At 32.3% G+C, this 22,016-nt stretch overlaps 1 protein-coding gene across 1 annotated transcript; it reads right to left on the reverse strand.

Moving 5' to 3' along the window:
* Positions 1-678: 678 nt before the first annotated feature.
* LOC143921308 (uncharacterized) lies at positions 679-21,885 on the reverse strand. Its single transcript, XM_077444556.1, has 6 exons — positions 21,767-21,885; positions 14,121-16,031; positions 13,965-14,020; positions 13,567-13,693; positions 9,055-9,138; positions 679-2,237 (listed from the first exon to the last, which is right to left on the reverse strand). Exons 1-6 carry the CDS (start codon positions 21,791-21,793, stop codon positions 726-728), a joined length of 3,717 nt encoding a protein of 1,238 aa, XP_077300682.1. The 5' UTR covers positions 21,794-21,885; the 3' UTR covers positions 679-725.
* Positions 21,886-22,016: the final 131 nt, after the last annotated feature.

Below are 22,016 nucleotides of genomic sequence, written 5' to 3' on the forward strand. Positions count from 1 at the left end.
AGTCGGTCAATGTGTTATCTTATCCAATATATCAACGTTGAGGTTATTAACACGACGCTTTTGGATTTATATAGGGTTATAAAACATTTTCGTTATAAAATTCGGCAAAATTTCTGTATAAATTTCTAAACATTAAAATTTGACAAGAGAGCTAACTCTATGTAAATATGTAATATCATTCTATTATTTCATTAGACTCAAAGGCGGATCCAAAGGGGGTGCTATGGGTGCCATGCCTCCCCCTTGGATGAAAATCATTTCATATATATATATATATATATATATATATATATATATATATTTATTGTATATGAATAATTATTTGAAATTATGTATGTATTTTATATGTATAATTGAATTAATATCATGGGGAATTCAAGATTATTTGAAAAGTCAACAATGTTTGAGCAAACAGCGGGCGATAAAATATGTTATAATTTTTTTTATCATTTCGAACTACTCAAACATAATCCGTCTATTATAGATCATTTCGGTACATTGATATCATTGATTAAATACAGTTCCTGGAAATACCATAAGAATTTTGCGAAAACTTAGTAAATATAGCACAACTATTTGAAAAGTATTATCAATACGACAAATATTATATAGCATGGAGATAAATTTTTTATGAAAAGTTCAATAAAATGGCAATTTATATATATTTTTTATATTTTTTATTGGAAAATAATTTTGCATACAGAACAGCTTCTACATCTTACTCATTACTTTTTAATCAGAATAGTTTCATTCACGGGAATCCTCAAGAATGGCAAATTATTGTAAGGATATGTTGAAGGCATTTGACCATACTGAGGCGGATTGTATTGAATAGGCGGATAAGGGTAGGCAGTTTTATTGGAAGTCTTATCTAAGTACTCGTACCATGCTTCGACAGTGTCAACGGGGAGAGTTTTATTTTGGGCTGGGACAGAAGGAGCAACAGGAGGATAGTACTGTGGTGGATAGTTGTAAGGATATTGTGGATCAGATGTGGAATATGGAGAATAGGACGGCATCCCAAAAACAGGATCTATCATTTCGTTTCCGAAGCATCCTCCCGGGCCACATCTTTGGTCTACTAATTGATTAGCTTCCCCTAAGTAGACAGGAGGTGTATGATAGTATCCGGGTCTGTAATAAGGACCTTGTCTAAATAAAGATTCCAAGTTGTATCCATCATCGTAGCATCCTCTACAGTCGGGTGCTGACTTTCCGTGATAAGTTTCGAACCCGTAGCCGTAATGATCGTAGCAGCCTTTACAATCAGGATTATCGAAATTTCCACAGTGTACATAAGGCCATTGGGGTTGGTAGACACACCTGGGAGTTGGTTGAGGAACATAAGCCACAGATGGAGCACAGGTCGATGGGGGTCCATTGCAGGGTTGCCTCACTTGTGCGTGGAGAGTTCTAGAAGTGCAGATTTTGCCACAAGTTCGATGCTGTCTGTGAATGCATCTGACTAATGTTTTGTTTTCTGAGTCGACAGTGTTTTGGCAAAATCTGGGTTGAACTACGTAGCAGCACTTTACGTTTTTCGCTTTTCCGTTGTTTAGTAACTTTGATGAGTCGTTTGAGCCTAAATCTATCTTGTTGATGTTGGTGTTGTTGAGCGTTGTCGGCACGTTGACTATGTTAGTGTTGTTGATGATGTTTGTTAGTCTGATAATCGTTGTTACGTTGGGTGCTGGTTGAACTGGGACGGGTGCAAATTGAGATAGTTCAATTTGATTTAGTGGACTTTGAGGTAGTTCAATTTGATTTAGTGGACTTTGAGGTAGTTCAATTTGATTAAGTGGACTTTGAGGCGCTAATATTTCTATGGGTCGTATTGTTGCAACTATCAAAGGTTCTACGATTATTTCGGATTTTGTTGTGTTTATCAGTGGAGTTTGACAGGACAGTTCGCATCTTTCGGTGCAGTTGTTTCCGGTGCAGGAAAACAGGCAGGATTCTAAGCAAACGTCTATGATGGGTTCCACGAATGCTGGTGGGGTTATTACGTCGCAGTCGATTACATTGCAAGGTTGATTGCAATCACTTCCGGTGCATGAAATGTTTGTATTGTATGTGATTTGACGTTTTTCTCTGAGCTTGTTGATGCATTGTATACGTTCGTTGAAGTCCGTTTGGAGGCATTCGGTTCTTTCGTTTATTGTTATATCGGCCGTTGTGGTTTTAGAATTGACAATGTACGATAGCAGTAGGATGAATAGTGAGATCCTTCTCAGCATCTGAAAGTATAATCAACATCAAAAAGCATTCGGTTTCAAACAAATATACAAGCTCTGGGTTTTCATTTTAGAACAAGTGGAAGAAACACTAAATTATATATTGGAGAAATATGTTTTGTTAAGTATTTTGATGTGCTTGAAGAATACGTAAAGAATGCTTCATGATGTACAAATTTATGTATGCATGTATATGTTACAGTTAAAGTGTATCTTCTAGTTGTAATATGTGTATTCCATATAACCTATCACTTGGGTTTTTTCAGTTGTAATATATTTGGACTGGTTGGAATATATTCCGTCTAACCTACGTAAGTTGATTCACTTGGCGAATTATATTCCAACTGGTCAAAATAAATTACAACTGAATATACTGTTCAACTTCAAGTTGGTACAAGGTAAGACGAAAACGTCTTTCGACTAGTAAATTGAGTTGGAAAGTCACATTTTTATTTTGAACACATTCTTAGAGTTATCGTAATATGGTGCTTATTACCTTTATTCGTAATATCTAACAAATATTAACGCATTATTGAATTCTAAAACATTCATAAAAACATCAGAGCTGTCAAAACTGAATTGATATATTACAACTGGCGGACATTGTTGAAAGTATTATATATTTGCGCTTGTAGAGATATAATTGACTAGTCGAATTGAATTCGAATATGAATTACTTAAAAGGCTAGTAGGAATATATTAAAAATGAAAATAGCTGAATATATACATACATATAATACAAAATATGTATATATATACATATATATATATATATATATATATATATATATATATATATATATATATATATATATATATATATATACATATTGGCAGAAAAAGCTGAACAAATGAAAATACTGAAGTGGTTCAAAAGTCAAAAAATATATACATATCTATGAATGATATTAGACACTTTGATGATTCAAAGGGTGTATTGTCGATACTTGATATATTTGCACGTGCGTATATTTGAACGATTGGGACGTTGCGAGTTTTAAAAGTGTACCTTGTTGTATATACTACATAAACGATTTGTTAGATTTTTGGGTTACGAATTCATAGGGTTACGCTTTTGTATATTATATAATAAAGAAACTATTCAATAGTGTTATCGTAAACGTAAGTGGCCGTTTCCGAAATTTGCTTTTGATATTTGTTTATAAAAAAACGGATGTAACCAATCCATGACCTTATCTACGTATATAACACATATTAGAAGTACATATAAAAAAAAATTGATAGTTAAACATACATACACGTTGACACATACCGGCTGTGAGAGCATTTTCTAGAATTTTCGCATGATTACAAAACTACATATTGTTACTATGTACCTACATTGACAAAGTAAAAATTATAGAAGATATGTAATTGCGATGAAGATAATGTTATTGGTGGAGGATAATGATATTGGTGGAGGAATTGTATTTTATTGTCGCTTATGTGAATATGTACGTAGATGAAGATGAAGAGGAATTTGTTTCAGGCAAAATTTCATATTAGTCCCGTTACCAAAAAAGAGTAATGTTAATAATTGCCCTAATGACTCATTAGGCCAATCATTACTAATGAGTTATACATTGAAGATCTTATTAAGGATTATAGACTACTACAGGGCAAAATTCACTCATGTGTGAAGAGGCGACTGGCAGAGAGCATTTTGGGTTCAGAAGGGTCTTAGGTACGCGAGAGGCCCTTGTATGCATGAAAACTAGTCACCGGAGCCTGAGGGGGCCGTGTATTGTTCAAAGGTTGTAAATGCATTGTTAAAGGTTTGCCAAACAATGGATAGCACTGTGACTATCCTACTTCTAATGAAAACACTACTTAAAAAATGCAGAGAAGTCCGTAAACCAGTGTATATCTGCTTTAAAAAAGCATTTCCACTTTGGAAAGGCCTTTGACCGTGTCCAAGACGATCGTTTGATGGAAACTTTTAAAAATATTGGCATGGATGACATATGTATGTATGTCAGATTGCTACGAACTATTTATCTATATAAGTTTGACCCAATCAATTAGAATATGACATTGATTTTGTTGGCTTCTCCTCATTTATGAGATATAAGGCATATTTATAGCTATTATAGTCTTTAATTTAAAATCTATTATTACTGTGCCAAAAGTAAGTATTTGAATCCATAATCAGATGTTTTTTCTGTTGATTGTAATTCTTTATTGTTTTAAAATACGTATAATTAATTATCTAGTGAATTTTAAAAGTCAAAAATATAAGATTGAAAACCAATCCAACGGATACATAATATGTAGTTCGAGAAAAAAATGTGTGAAAAAAAAAATTTTGACTTTTTTTGAAAATTAGCTACATCATTACATAATAAGTATTTTAAATCAATAAAAATCACCATCGATAGAAAATACATCAGACTATTGATTCCAATACCCAATTTGGCACAACAAAACTAGATTTTGAGTTAAATAGCCAAAAATCCGTAAAAACTTTGATTCAAGCGTTTATTTCTCATAAACGAGAAAAATCCAACAAAGAACATTGTCATATTCGAACTTAGTGGTTCAAAATTAGTACAGATCGGTTAGAAAAAGTGATCTTTTTTGCTTACTGTAATCAATTCCAATACAGATATTAGAGTTCCGATTCAGATTTCAATACTTACACAGAATCTATCAGTCTCTAAAAATCTCCAATAAGCAGAAGGTATAAGGTTAGATCAGGGATCGGCAAACCGTGGCTCTCTAATGTGCTCTAAATAAATAATTTAAAGTGCTCTAAAATTATTCGAATTTCAACAGATGGAGTGAAAAGTATGACCGGCGTAAGAAAAGGATTTGTTGCTATTTTGAAAGGAAAAATGAATCACGAGGTACTTGCTTACTCGCTTCCTTATTAACAGAAATTAAAACATTTCTCCTTGACAACGGTATACACTATCCAGAACTAATGGGCAATCAGTGGATCCAAAATAATATTTTATGGTAGACGTTACATTCACCAAGAAGCGCTTTGTACGCAGACATTTACAGAAGAAATTCGCAAAGTTATGGAATTGGTGATTAAGATAATCAACTCCATTATAGCTAATGCTCTTAATCATCGCTAATATAAAGATTTTTTAGTTGAAACAGAAAGTGAGTACGCAGATCTTCTGCTGCATGACAAGGTACGTTGGTTATCAAGAGAAAAAGTTTTGCTTCCTTAATAACAGAAATTAAAACATTTCTCTTTGTTAAGGGTATACACTATCCAGAACTAACGAACAATCAGTGAATCCAAAAAAAAAAAATTATGGTAGACGTTACGTTTCATCTAAATCAGTTTAATCGTAAACTACAGGGAAGAGGAAACACAATTTTTTTGATGTTAGAATTTATTTCATTCGAAAACAAATTATCCTTTTTTGCTCAAGATTTTGAAAGAGAAACTTTGATTCACTTTCCAAGCCTGCTGAAACATCGCCAAGAGAATAATTCTGATATTGACATTTGTTATTTCAAAATATTTGCTATTTTAAATATGAGGGAAGCTTTTCTCAACAGGTTTCAGGAATTCAGAAACTGCAAAGTGACTCTCAATGCAACTGTAACAGAATTTCATCTTTCTCCCTTTATTGTTGACATTGGCAACTTCGAAATACAATTGGTGGATTTAAAAAACAAAGAATTATGGCTCTCTAAATTTGAACGTTTTTGTGTTGATATGGGAATATTGGAGAAAAAAGAACGTGAACTTAGTTCACATCAAAAGTGGTTTGTTTTGAAAGACCTGGAGACTTGAGGTCTGACTCATGTGGTCAGTTGAAAAAAATAGCGTTTTCTATTATTTCCCTTTTCGGTTCTACATATTCATGCGAACAATATTTTTCAAGCACGAACCTTATCAAAAGTAAACTGAGAAGTCGTTTTATTTATGAGAGCCTGGAATAGTGCCTAAAATTAAAATCAACAGCATATAAACCTGACTTACTACAAATTTCCAAGGAGATGCAAGGCCATTGTTCACATTAAGTGTTGTCATGATTAGAGTACGAACCCAAAGCGTGCCACTCATTGTTCAATTGTTGTAAATGCTTTGTAAAAAAGGTTCGGCAAACCTTTAGCAATGCAATTACAACATTTGAACACTAAACGGCACGCTGGTTATCCGGGCTTTAGTCATGATCTAATTTTTTGGATACCTTACTTACAATTTAATTTTTATTAATAAATAAGATTATTATTAAGTAAGATTAATATTAATCGAGTTTTATTCTGTGTTTCTATACTTTAATTAAGACAAAACTTTAATTTTAATAAACAGTGTACCTACCAATGTATGTGCATATAAAGAAATTTGGCTCTCAAAAGAAATCTCAATCGTTGTACATACTGTTGAGATTTGACCCTGTTGACAAATAAGTTTGCCGACCCCTGGGTTAGGTTAATTTAGCAGACTTACAAAGATCCCTAGACGCCATTGGTACAAACATACATATATATATATATATATATATATATATATATATATATATATATATATATATATAAATATATATATATATATATATATATATATATATATATATATATATATATATATATATATATATATATATATATATATATATATATATATATATATATATATATATATATATATATATATATATATATATATATATATATATATATATATATATATATATATATATATATATATATATATGTGTGTGTATGTAGGACAGATTTCTTTTATTCACAAAAAATGGTTCACTATTGTCCAACAAAGCAAGAGGGCGAAAAAAGGTTGACAATAGTAATTGAAAATAGTGAACCATTTTGTCCGAAGTCCAAGTGTCCACTCGGGTTCGTTCATGAACATACTAATTTGTGCATGCACTATCTATTGGTTTTAGCTTAGGTGCTAAAGTCAAAAGCTATCTTTAAATACTCACCAGCTGTCGCATGAAACATTAAGCTGTCAAAACTTTTGAGCTGTCATAAGCCTTTGAGATGTCAAAAGCCAAGCATTTAAAAAACAAATCCCACGGAACCGTATTACAACGTTGCTATAAATACCTTTACTACTATTCTAAAAAATTCGGATGTGACCAACCCATGACTTTATCTATGTATTTGAGGAATATGAGAAGGTCACAAAACAAAATTCTATAATTAAATATACATGCACGTTAACACATACCGGTTATGAGAGCATTTTCGATACAAATTGAGTGCAAATATAGGGAAACTTACACAAGACAAAGTTCAACTTCCGGTTGTCAGATTTTTTCATTACTCAAAATTATTATAAATATTATACACAATAAATGTCAAGAAGATAAAAATAATTAAAAAGGTCGAAATAAAATAATAATAATAAATAAATAATAATAAAATAATGAAAAATTAAAAAAAAAAATACTACTATATGAATTCTGACCAAAAACCTTATAAGCTCTAAGTTAATGCATAAAGAATACAAATATAATTTTTCAGCTTGATACGTTCAGGAGTGTGGAAATAATCGTGGTCTCAACATTTTTCACTTTTCTAAGAGGAAAAATCCCACTTCCGGTTTATAAAATTCAGTGATTTCCTTTATTTTCATAACATTGATACAAAAATTATATTTCTTCGTGAAGAGCTCACATGTTTAAGGGGTTTGTCATTATAAGATGATAACAATTTAACAAGACGACTGGTCTTGTTAAATTGTTTTGTATAGGTGTCTTGTATAGGATAAATGGCGCAGAAAACGATTCTGAATGATCTATGTATGTGAGTTTGGTAATAAGGAGACTATATAACTGAAGCATACTCCATATTACCGTGAACCAAACTGTTATAGAGCAATATTAGAGTATGCGGATTCTTAAAGGGCTTCGCAATCGGCAATAGTTTATATGAATTAATGACTATATGGTTAAAATGCTCATTAAATGACAGTTTGCAATATATTAGAATACCCAAGTCTCTGGCACAGTTTTTCGTTATAAGGTCTTAGTTATTAATATTGTAAATGGAGTTAATTAATTACATAGATTATGATTTCTGGAAAGTGTCAATGAGAAACATTTTGAAATATTGAGATGCATAAGGTTTACACTACACCATTCGGATATTGTATCAATGACGGATTGTAATTTTAAGCAATCCGATACACTATTGATAGGATGGAAAACTTTAAGATCATCAGCATAGAGTAAGCATTGACACTGCAGAAGATGAATGAGATCGTTAATAAACATCATAAATATAAGTGGTCCAAGGCGAGAACCTTGTGGAACTCTTGAAGGGATTAATTCATAGATGTCTCGTTAATTTGCGAGTTTTCAGTGTCTCGTAATTCAGCGACTTGTGTAATAAAAATGCTACATTGTTTGTAATTGGCCAGGAAGGCGCATTGGGGTTTACCTGTAAAGCCTTCCTGGTATAAAATGTATTGTAACCCAGGGTAAGAATACATAGAAGATGGGACAAAATAATGAGAATATTTAAACTAACGCCTAATAGTTTGTGCATGAACAAACTAGTTTGTTCACTATCGAACGAAATGTATATTTGGATGGTAGCATACATATATGCATATATAACGCTTTTTATTGACATTTAAATTGAACTTGAATTGAAATTGTAACGTTTTGACAAGCTTTTTTAATATACATATGTACATACATATACATAAATATAAATTTGTTTCATTGAAGACATACAATATGTATTACAGTGGAATGATTTATCTTCAAATATTTGTTCAAAAATTATAATATTGCCATAAGCTAAATTAAATTATTGCACCAAGATTTGACTCAAGCGTTAAGTGATGACATAATATATTTAAATGTATTATGTATTTTACCTTTATTCCGGCTAACAGTCGCGCCCCTTCCGTTGCTTGAATGGCAATGGTGCTAAACAATGTCAATTCGATGGAAAATCTTATCTTAAAATTTTTTGACACACAAATGTTGCCTTTGATAATTCGCATAGGATATGTTGACGTAGTAAACATATTTTTTTTTATTAAAAATCACATCAAATTTAGCACAGACAAAAAAATATTTAAATTATCAACTGACAGCATTATGTAATATTTGGTTAGAATAGGAGCTATACTATACGTGAAGTGTATTTAATCGTTCTTAGTATTGAAGCCTTTTTTTGACTGAAAATTAAGTATAAGATTAAGATTTAAACAGAAAATTAATTAAGCTATAGTTTAGTGTTTTTAAAGACAAACAACATCGATCTAGCACTAATATCAGAAACACACTTTTCACAAAGAAGTTACATAAAGATAAATGGATACTCAGCTTATTGGACAACACATCCTAGTGAACGAGCTCGCGGTGGTACTGCTATTTTAATCAAAAAAAATATCCAGCACTTCGAACAAAAAGATATCAGAGAACCATTCATGCAAGCTACTATCATCACAATTAAATATGGCAATGCTGACTTAAATATTGCTGCAGCATATTGTCCTCCAAAGCATACCATCACAAAATACCAATTTATAAACATCTTTAATTCCCTTGGGCCAAGATTTATTATTGGAGGAGACTACAACGTTAAACATACAGCTTGGGGATCACGACTTATAACTCCTGGTAAAGGAAACAACCTTCTATACGCGATTCAGAGCTCCTCGTGCGAGTATCATTCCTCACAAAAACCAACCTTCTGGCCGACCGACAGTAAAAAGGTACCAGATTTAATTGACTTTTTTATATCCAAAGGAATAGCCCCAAACCACATTGAGGTCGAAGGAATAGAGGACCTTACTTCTGATCACACACCAGTGCTGATGACACTGAGCACACTGGTAATTAAAATAATAAGGAGACAGAACCTGACAAATAAACGCACTAACTGGGATATGTTCAGAAAAAAACTAGACCAATCAATAAATTTAATAGTGAAACTTAAAACTATAGAAGATCTCGAACTACACACTCAAAATTTTATTGACTCTGTACGAGAGGCTGCGAAAGAAGCTACACCTGTACCAAAAGAAAAACCGGACCAAATCATTAATTACCCCATGGAAATTAGACAATTGATTAAAGAAAGACGTAGAACAAGACGAATATGGCATAGAACCAGAAATATTGCAGACAAAAGAGAATTTAACCACATAAGTAACAAAGTTAACCGACTTATTAAAGAGCACAAACAAAATTGTTTTGAAAAATATTTGGAAGGTTTGGGCCCTGCAGCTGATAAAAATCATTCACTATGGAAAGCAACTAGGAAATTCAAACGACCAATTCTACAAATACCACCTCTGAAAAATGCGCAAGGAGAGTGGATAAGAAGCAACAAAGAAAAAGCTGAGCTGTTTGCACGACACTTAGAGACAGTATTCCAACCACACAATATTCAATCTGATGCTGATTATACACCAATGTATCAACCACAGCAACTAATCAAAACTGTCACCCCTATGGAAGTAGCTAAAGAAATAGATGACAATATAAATCCTAAAAAGGCACCTGGAATTGACGAAATCTCACTATTCAAGGAACTTTCGAAAAAGGCTATTATCATGCTAACATACTTATACAATGCATGTTTCCGGCTCAAGCATGTGCCAGAGTGCTTCAAAACTGCTCAAATCATAATGTTGAAGAAACCAGAAAAGTCACCCGAACAAGTAACATCATACAGACCAATATCCTTGTTGCCTGCGATCTCTAAGCTATTCGAAAAACTATTATTAAAAAGACTCAAGCCCTTAATCGATGTTCCCGACTTCCAATTTGGATTTAGGTCGAAACATTCTACCATCGATCAAGTGCACCGTGTTATTTCAAAAATAGAGCAATCGCTAGAGAAAAAAAAGTATTGTCCGGCTGTATTTCTTGATGTCTCACAGGCCTTCGACAGGGTATGGCACGAAGGACTTATCCACAAAATCAGCAAGTCATTACCTGGAAATTATGTCAAATTACTGGAATCATACTTATCCGGACGCAAATTCAGAGTTGCTCATGAGGAGGCATTCTCTAACTTTTAATAGTAATAGGGCCTATACTGTACCTGATATACACTGCTGACATCCCGACAAGCGAAGAGACATTCATTGGAACATTTGCAGATGACACAGTCATTATGTCATCGAGCGAGTCGCAGGAGGAAGCATTTGAACGCCTGCAGCGTGCACTGGACAAGATCAGCAAATGGACCAAGGACTGGAAAATGAAACTCAACGAGCTAAAATCAATGCAGGTCACATTTGCACTGCGACGAAATAGTGTCAGCACTCAGACTTTCATAAACGGAATCCAAGTTCCACAAGCTTTGTCAGCCAAATATTTAGGACTGCATCTTGACTCAAAGCTTACGTGGGGGCATCACATTAAAAAAAAAATAGAACAGATTCGAATGAAACAAAGAGAAATGCATTGGCTAATAGGAAGACACTCCAAATTAGACCTACAATGCAAAAAACTGATATACCAGGCAATCGTGAAGCCAATATGGACATATGGCATACAACTGTGGGGATGCAGTAAGCCATCCAATATCGAAAAAATGCAAAGATGTCAAAACCAGTTTTTGAGGATTATCACCGATGCATATTGCTTCGTCACAAATGAAGAGATCCACAAGGACCTTAAAATAAAAAAAGTAAAAGAAGTCATCCGAGAATGCGCCGGGAGGCACGAGTTGAGACTGCACCGTCACCCTAACATAGAAGCGTTGCAGCTATTGGACACAACTCACCAGCAGAGGCGTTTAAAGCGAAAAAAGCCTCACGAATTGGTGTTCTGAATCTGAGAGATTCAGAAGCCCAATTCACAATTTTGGGGACGGAGTGATGATTCCGTAGTGCCCGTACATGATCTGAAGAGCAACGATATCGCTGGTGATGATTTATCGGGAATCGATAAGATGGCACAAAAAAAAAAAAAAAAAAATTGAGAAGAAATTGTAAGCCAATTTTCCCTATAATATCTTATATTTTAATTCAAGCTTATTAAGAGGGCTGGACACCAGCGCCTTGTCCGTACAAACGTATTACACTTCTCCCTTCCTCAATTATGGCACTAGAGAAATTATTTAATATGCTATGGATATCCACCATAGGCATGTTTCTGTGGTTTTATTTTTTTGATCAGTTATTTTTTATAGGAGCTAGGAGCAGCCAAACATATATAAAATTGCTTCTTTTTACACCCACGCAAAGAGTCCAGCGTGCTTATTTAACGGTTGATTTTTAAAAAAATACGAGCATATAAACATAGAAAATATCTTTCTCATACCGATGAGGAAATTTTTTTAAAAATTGGTCCAGTTTTGGAGGAGAAAATAGAATACGAAACCTCAATTTTGTCGATTTAAAATACGTATTATCTGGTCGAAGCGAAACTGTCGCATTCACTCAATATATATATTGATATATACATATATATTGTCGCATTCACTCAATATATATATATATATATATATATATATATATATATATATATATATATATATCAAAGAAAGGAACGGCAACAAAATTAAGGTTTCGGGTGTACAGCCCTCTTAAACGGTGCATAGATTTTTTTCTAATTGATGACAATTTTAATTCGAGAATAAGTTTGTTAAAGTACCAATTAACGTTAAATAATATGTAATCTTGGCAGAAAAGTTATCGTAGGCTTGTAAATTTCTTTAAATGAGCAATCGACGATACAAAATAAACTTATTTTGCACGCTCATTGTACTGAGCGCTAAAGTAATCTGCGTAATCTGCCCGCTAAAGTCCCACACGTCGAGGTGCCGTATTAAACATTTCATATATGTTTGGATTTAATAAATTCAGAAAACAGCATATTTTTGATTTACAAGTATAGTTTTACAATTATTGATTTTATAATTGAAATATATATTAAATAATATACATATGGTGTCGGACATTTAATCGCGTGACCATTTCATCGCACGTACTTTTCACCGAAGTGGCATTTTAAAATAGTCTAATTTATAGTTTTGTTGATTTTTTGCTGGTTGAAGTTTTCAATTATTTTTATTAATTAATCTGATAAAATGATTGGGTGGGGGGGGGGGGGGGGTGGAAAGTTAAAAATATAAGGCTACAGGCTAGTGGCAAAAGGTTAGCTGTCACTATCTCCGAAATTTTTGGATTCTTAAACGGGTTTATTACGATTATATTTCTCCATCGAACTTGAAATTTCTATCGGCAGTCAAACCTCGCAAAATGGCAAAATTTCAAAGCGATCGGAAGAATTTAGGAATTTTGTCAGTGAAGTGATGCTTATAAAATCCTTGTAAAAAAGAGTAACTTTGATTTAAAAAAACATTGTTCCAAATATTTGAATAATAGTCCCTGCGATGAAATGTTCGTTCGGTGAAAAGCCACCGCGATGAAATGCCACTGCGATGAAATGCTCGTGCGATAAAATGCCACCACGATGAAGTTGTTCGCGATATAATATCCTGCGATGAAGTGTCCGTGAAGAAATGTCTCAGAATCGTATCTACGTTTCCTATAATTTAAATGAAACCATCCAAAATTTATATGAATTATATTTCATTAAAAGTAATAGAATCTCAATATGCATAATTTACATACATCAGATTACTAAAATTATAACCCATATTTATTTCTTGATACAAAATCGATTATATTTATTTAATTTATTCTTATACTATAATATTACATACTAATATTATTATATACATATTGTTGACTTGAATATAAAAAGATATTTATTAAAGATAATGGAATTGATGTTGAAAAATATTTCATCCTATTACGTTTTGCTGTGCATAGCAATATGTCCCACACACTTTTCTATCACAAGTGGCACAATCTAAAAATAAAAAAAATAAATTAAAATATATAAATTTTTCATGTTTATTTCATATTAAAATAAAATCATTACTTATATTTTGTTGTGGTAAACAATGAACAAATTTCCAACTATTCTGGTAAGTGCAAATTGGAAGTTGTTGTGCAACTGTAGGTTGTATAATTTGAGGTTGTTGCATGACAGGAGGTTGTTGTTGGATTACCATAGGGCTAGTAACAATTTGGGGCTGTTGAAAGACTGCGGGTTGTTGTTGTTGTTGTTGTTGTTCTATGTACATGGGTTGTTGCACGTATTGGGGTTGTTGCACGTATTGAGTTTGTTGCGCGTATTGAGGTTGCACGTATTGAGGTTGTTCCACGTATTGAGATTGTTGCACGTATTGAGGTTGATCCACGTATTGAGATTGTTGCACGTATTGAGGTTGTTCCACGTATTGAGATTGTTGCACGTATTGAGGTTGCTCCACGTATTGAGATTGTTGCACGTATTGAGGTTGCTCCACGTATTGAGACTGTTGCACGTATTGAGGTTGAGGTTCTTGGACTATGATTTGTTCGGTTGGGGGTGGCGGCTGTAGAGCTGCCTGATAGATGATTACAGGTGGTGGTGGTTGAGGTGGAGGTTGTTGATAGATTATTTGAGGTGGTTGTGGTGGTATGAAAACTGGTCTAGTTTTATAATGTGCTTCTTCTGTTTGGAGACAGTCCTCACCGCAAGTGTGTCGTCTTTTGTGAGTGCAACGGTATTTATTATTTCGCATCTTACATCTCCTGGGTTCTGAGATGACGCAACAGTTTTCTTCTTTTTCGATTGAATATACAGCTGATTCGTTGTTGGAAGTTGTTTGGGACGCGTTCGAATCTGTTCCTAGTTTGATGCGGTTGATGTTGCTGTTGTTTGCTGTGGTTACGACGTTGTGTACGTTTGTGTTGTTTAAGATGTTGGTGATATTCATGATGTTGGCGTAGTCTGAATATGTATCGGATGTTGTAAAATTTTGAGTCGGGAGAGCAATTGGAACTATTTGAACGGGAGAGTGTACTGGTTCAATTGTCGGAGGTAAATTGTTCATGCAGTTACTCTGGCATATCGATAAGGAAGAGGAGTCTGTGTTTAGTTGCTCGCAACTGTCGAAACAAGAGTTGCAAAATGAATCGAAGCAACACCTATTGCCGTAGCAGTATCTGGGTGTGCATTTTCCATTGGTTGCAATTTCATAGTCGGGACATTGAACTTGGTTGATGTGGACACAGTCGCCGTTCAACAAGATCTTGGTTGGTTCGCAAGAGCAGCGTCCATTACTCAAGATCATATCTGGTCTGCACTGAATGCACTCGCCGTTGGTGTATTCAGCATTGACAGGACACTGGGCACACACTCCATTATGAATAAAATGATCCCCAGTGCACTCTTCTTCTCTAGAGCAAATGCCATTGACGAAATCAGACCCAAGAGGACAGACCACGTTTGAATCCTGCACGCAAATATGGCCAGATCTATGCGATCCCAAAGGACAGCTCGTCAGTTCTGTTACTTCTAGTTTTGGAATTTCGATACATCCACCTTGCCTTAGATAAGAGTTTACAGGGCAGATTGACGGACGGCCGCAGTGTCCATTTTGGAGTACGGATCCTGTGGGACACCGAGCTATACTCTTGGCTACGCAGTTTCCGTTGTACATAACCGTGTTCTGGGGACAGACCTGTTTGTAGGGACACAACTCCATGTTATCCGAGGAACAGACCATGGGTTGGGCACATTGTTGGGGGCTCTGAGAGCAAGCTATAGTTACTGGAGCTTTGGCACACACTCCACTGGTGTAAACTGTACCACCTGAGCACAGATAGTCAGATCTATAGCGACATAGTCCGTTCGAGTATATGCTATTAGATGGGCATATGGTTGATGAGGGTGGGATGCATACTCCATTCGTGAGATATTTGCCACGGGAGCATTGTGCTTTCACTTGGTAGTTGGACTGAATTAGTATTAGAAGAATTCCAAAGTTTATCTGAAAATAATTACATAAATTGTAGTATACAGAACACGTGTAATTTGACTATTTATATGTATGTAAGTAATTGATTGAAAACTAATATAATAAAATAGATAGGGCCGTTCTAAAATATGTCGGTTTATTTAATTTAATGGTGAAAAATTCACTCAATGAATCTCCTAATATGTATACAAATACATACATATCCTGGGATGGTTTTATCGTATTGATATTTATATCGAATTGATTGTGAAATTGAACGTCATATGACTTTGAAATTTTTTAAAAATTCCAAATTTAATTTTCACTCAATTTCACAAAATTAACGGTTTTTATTTATGAACTTTATGAAATTTATTATTAACTTTTTAATTTATGAAATTTATTATTAACTTTTTAATTTTTGAAATTTATTATTGACTTTTTAATTTATGAAATTTATTATTAACTTCTTAATTTATGAAATTTATTATTAACTTTTTTATTTATGAAATTTATTATTAACTTTTTAATTTATGAAATTTATTATTAACTAGCTGAACCCGGTATGCGTTGCAATGCCACAATAATGCATGCAATTCCCGTTCCTGATTTAAAGTCGTGGTAATCTGATTTATCCAGAGTTTTGGCTCGTGCTTTAGTTTCTAAATCTGTGCTACATAAATGTGCTTCAGTGATAAATGTTTCAGTTTCAAATTAATACTTAATAATCAAATTAAATTACTCTTTTTCCTATTATGCTGTGCATTAACATTAAAATAATATAATACTATGATTACTAACCAAATTAAATTAAATTTTAAAATAAAAAATGATCAGTAGATCAGTAGCTATTAAAATAGATATAATATGTATTGTGAACATAATTTCGTAATAATAAAAAGCATTTAAAAATCAAAATCAAATTACAGTACACATTAATTATATAATAAATTATTCCATTTTTTATTTTTATTTTACCCTACCAACGCAGGTGGCGATGTGAACACATTTGAAATTATAGCGTTGCAATGCCACTCATTCCTGTTTTCACGTTCCCGTTCCCATTTTTGGAGGATTTTTTTACATAAACCATCGCGGGCATAGACATAATAACTCATGTAAGTTTCATCGCAATCGGTTGAATGGTATAGGAACGCGTACGTGACAGACAGACAGACAAACATTGATTTTTGTTTATATAAATATATATATATATATATATATATATATATATATATATATATATATATATATATATATATATATATATATATATATATATATGTATGTATATATATATATATATATATATATATATATATATATATATATTTATATATATATATATATGTATATATATATATATATATATATATATATATATATATATATATATATATATATATATATATATATATATATATATATATATATATATGTATGAATTTAACTCAAAATAATGCTGTATTGCAAATGTATTTTTTATTAATTATCAGGTAAAATTGTATAAAAAATAATTTAATGAAAAATATTAATTATAGGTCTTTCTATTAATAAAATAATAACTTGTGTGATTATTGAAAAGAAATGCCCGTAAATTGTATACCGGTAGAAAGTCATTTAGCCAGCAGTAAATATTGTTCAGTTTATTTCATGGTACATTTTTTATTTTCATTTTATTTCTTTTTGCTGTACTTTTTATTTGATTAATTAATTATGGTTTTTCTTATTGCATGCCTACATGTGTACCATGAAAGAAAACTGAACAGTATTTTTTTCTTCTTGTTAAATGATGTTTCTGCCTGTATACAATTTACACGCATTTGTTTTATGTTCCGTACGCACCAAACCAACGACGATTTTGGGCCAACTTTTAAAACCAGTAGCGTACAAAATATCGAAATAAAAATTAAATAAAAAAATTGAAATCAAATATCAAAATTAAGCTAACGAGCGAGATTGAGCTAAAATTAGATCATCGTTGATGTTTTGAATTACAATAATGTTTTGAATTACGACGATGCGCATTACAACCAGAGAAATATTATAATTACGAGCGAAAAAAACCTTGTTATTGTTTCTTTTAAGTCGTCACGATAACAACTGTGTTTCCCCCTTCGGAAATATTTAACCAACGACGATTTTGGGCCAACTTTTAAAACCAGTAGCGTACAAAATATCGAAATAAAAATTAAATAAAAAAATTGAAATTAAATATCAAAATTAAGCTAACGAGCGAGATTGAGCTAAAATTAGATCATCGTTGATGTTTTGAATTACAACAATGTTTTGAATTACGACGATATTTTTTTTATTTTTTATTTATTTATTTAACATATTAGCCACAGTGACATTACAGAGATCTCCAACGCGTCGCTGTGGCCGGTCATTCAGTAATAATAACATGATAACAGTAATAATAACTTATAATAATAACAATATTAACACAACATCATTAAAATCATAAAATCATAAAAAAAAAGAAAAAACATAGATAAAGTAATAACAATCATTAATATTTATAATAGGCAAAATCAACCACTGGCATTCCTCAACAACCACTCAACCAGATAAGTATATTTTATATTGAAGAGGTCAATTTCACCAGAAATCCTGTTAAGCAGATATATCGCTCTAGATATAGGAGCCGTTGACAACATATTTGTGCGAGCCAAAGGATCAATAAACAAATCACGATTTCTCATGTCCCTGAATTTACAAGGTGCATTAAACCTAAATTCCTTTAGAACCTGAGGATTGTGTATTATCCCATTCAACAGCTTAAAAAAGTGTCTTCCCAGTAACATATTCCGACGAGACTCCAATGAGTTGAAACCTAACGCAACTAATAGGAATGCACTAGGATATAGCCAAGGATAATAACCATACTGTTTCAAATAAATATATCTGAGAAACCGCTTTTGGATTCTCTCAATCTTCAATGAACGAGTTATATGGGTAGGATTCCATATAATAGAAGAAAATTCTAGAATACTACGTACTAAAGATTCATAAAGAATTTTAAGCACCAACGTACTCTGGAAAGGTTTGCTAACTCTTAGTAAGAATCCCAGCATTTTTGTTGCACGCAAACAAATATTGTCTATGTGTCGTTTAAATTGAAAATTATTCGAGAACAAGACCCCCAAATCGCAATATTCATCTACAAACTTTAATTCAACACCACTTAGGCGATATGGATAAATCAAGCGATTTGAAGATCTTGTCACATTGAGAACACAGCATTTTTGAATGCTAAAAAATAATTTATTATCGACAGACCAACTTGACAGCGCATCTAAGTCCAATTGGAGAAGGGCTGCGTCACTATGAGACTTAACTGTCATAAAAAGCTTAAGGTCATCGGCGAATAAAAGATAGTCTGAATACTTAATTATTTTTGAGATGTCATTAATGTAAATTAAAAAGAATCATGCACAGAGTCGTCAAGCCAGGTTTCCGTTAGTACCAGGATGTCAGCACATTGAATAGCCGAGTTAGAACCTAATTCATCCAGTTTAGATTTAAGGCCTCGTACATTTTGATAGAAAATGCTTATATTATGCATTACAACCAGAGAAATATTATAATTACGAGCGAAAAAAACCTTGTTATTGTTTCTTATAAGTCGTCACGATACACAATGTGTTTCGCCGTCGATGAAATATTTAACAAAAAAAATGTCGGTGATTTGTCAAAGGGTTTTTTTTTTCTTTCGTCGAAATAAAATTAATAATCACACATTATCCGATAAATTTTACCTCTGAGATGGATTTAATTATTTGATTTATTTCGACGAGAGAAACAATTGAAGACAACAAAATTTCCTTTGATAAACCGACAACATGTCGGGTTGAAACCATCACTCGGTCACCCATACTAACACATGATATATTCTCAGTAACTGCGCATTACGGGGAAGTAAAAATAATAATTCTTTCATTTTTTTTTCGATCTTAGTGCGTATCTACGTAAGTCAAAACATCTTCGACAAAAAAAAGTCGAGGATTACCTGTATGTGATTGTTGATGATCTAATTTTAGGTCAATCTCGAAAATTTATTTAAATTGGGCATGTTCTGTTTTAACTTTCAATATTTTATTTTAATTTTAATATATTGATTATAATTTTATTTTGATATTTGAATTTAATTTTAATATAATAATAATATTTTTAATTTTGATATTTAATTTCAATTTTTAAATTTAATTTTTATTTCGATATTTTGTACGCTACTGGTTTTATCCTGCTGGTTAAATCGTTGGACCAAAATCGTCGTTGGTTTGGTCCGTACGCAGCATTACATGTATGTATTAACATACACAAGTTATTAATAGACTTCGTGAACTAAAAGACCTATACATGTTCGTTTGTATGTAATTGAACGCTTACGAAATTTAAATTAATTTGAACTGCTATCATGTTTAAATAAAGCAGTTTCATAAAAAATAGCTCAATAAATTAATACATAATTTATTTTTTTATAATTCAATGATAATATTTTTTGGCAAAAATTACAAGTGTTAAAAATTAGTGTGTGTTATTATTTCATCAATGACATCTATCGATCGCTATAATAACGAATATATACGTATGTATAATACATATTTGCTATTATAGAGTTTTATGACACTCAAGGAGGCCAAAATATCAGGGTGAATTTGGTCTGCTTATATTTCTAACAATTCAAAATATTATGTGCTTAAACTTTTTCGATCCGGCCCCATAGTGTGGCCGTTTGCATTAGATTCTGCCTAGACAATCTCTATTTAAAATAAAGTCAAAAAATCATTATTCGTACATGTATGTACATATACTTCTTTCAAAAACCATATTATTGGGAAAGGTATCTATGAAAATATTTCATTAAAATTTTTCCGAATATGTTAATCGCTTTTGTAGAAAATTTGATTGAAAAATGTAATTTATTGCATTTTTTTTTTATTAAAAAGCTTAACGTTTTTGACACATGTAACCGCGTGCAGTTTAGATTTTTATAACTAACAAAGTTGAACTACATATTAATCTATAAGAAAGTGAAAATAAAAAGTTACAAATCTTTGCGACAACGTCATCATTATCCCCGTTAGGAAATCGAATTCCGGGATCCCGAGCGTTTTTCGATATCTATGAATCCCGGTTTTAGTAAATGTAATCCCGAAAAACTCAGGATTGAAATTGAGAAATTTCTTGACAATATCTAAAAGATTACCTACTAAAATGATGCTAATCTACAAAGAAATGAGCACGGAAAAGAATATTTAGTTACATATATCAGACTGTAAAACCAGGTGGAATTGTCTTTATAATATGCTGGAGCGATTTTTATTTTTTAAAATCAAATTAAAAAATACGGATGTGACCAACCCACAACTTTTGTGTATGGTCACATGTATTTGAGGAATATAAGAAGGATAAAAACAAAATTCGATAATTAAACATATGTAGATACACGTTCAAGCATATTGGTTATGACTGTTATGAGACTATTTTAGTACCACTACATTTTATGTAGTACCAACCACTTTTAGTACAATGATTTAGGTGATTTTTTTTACTGATTTTACAATATGGATTAATAATTTATATTGAAATTAGAACAAAATAAATACTCAATTTTGTGCGGAAGTGAATTACCGTGAGAATTAGCGTGTAAACCGTGAGAGCCATTCTCCATCCATTCCATTCGTTTTTTTTTTTTGATATTTTCATACATATAATTTACCCTATTAACAGATCTAAATAAATGAAAATGTGTAACTACTTACCGGATTAAACCTATCGCCGATATACATCGTGCTATAATCTCAACAAAATATAAGAAAATACAGTAAACCCTCTCTGATGATCGATTCCAAGTGTCTTAGTCAGAAGAAAAACCACAATTAAACGAATTTAAACTCATTGTCGTTGAACGATAACGATTTTCCTATATATGTATATGTATATGCACATATCTATGAACTAGGGAGTGCATATTTACCGTCATTTCCATTCGGAAATTATATATATTTTTGG

This window comes from Arctopsyche grandis, chromosome 13, assembly GCF_051622035.1.
Source record: "Arctopsyche grandis isolate Sample6627 chromosome 13, ASM5162203v2, whole genome shotgun sequence".
NCBI lineage: Eukaryota > Metazoa > Arthropoda > Insecta > Trichoptera > Hydropsychidae > Arctopsyche > Arctopsyche grandis.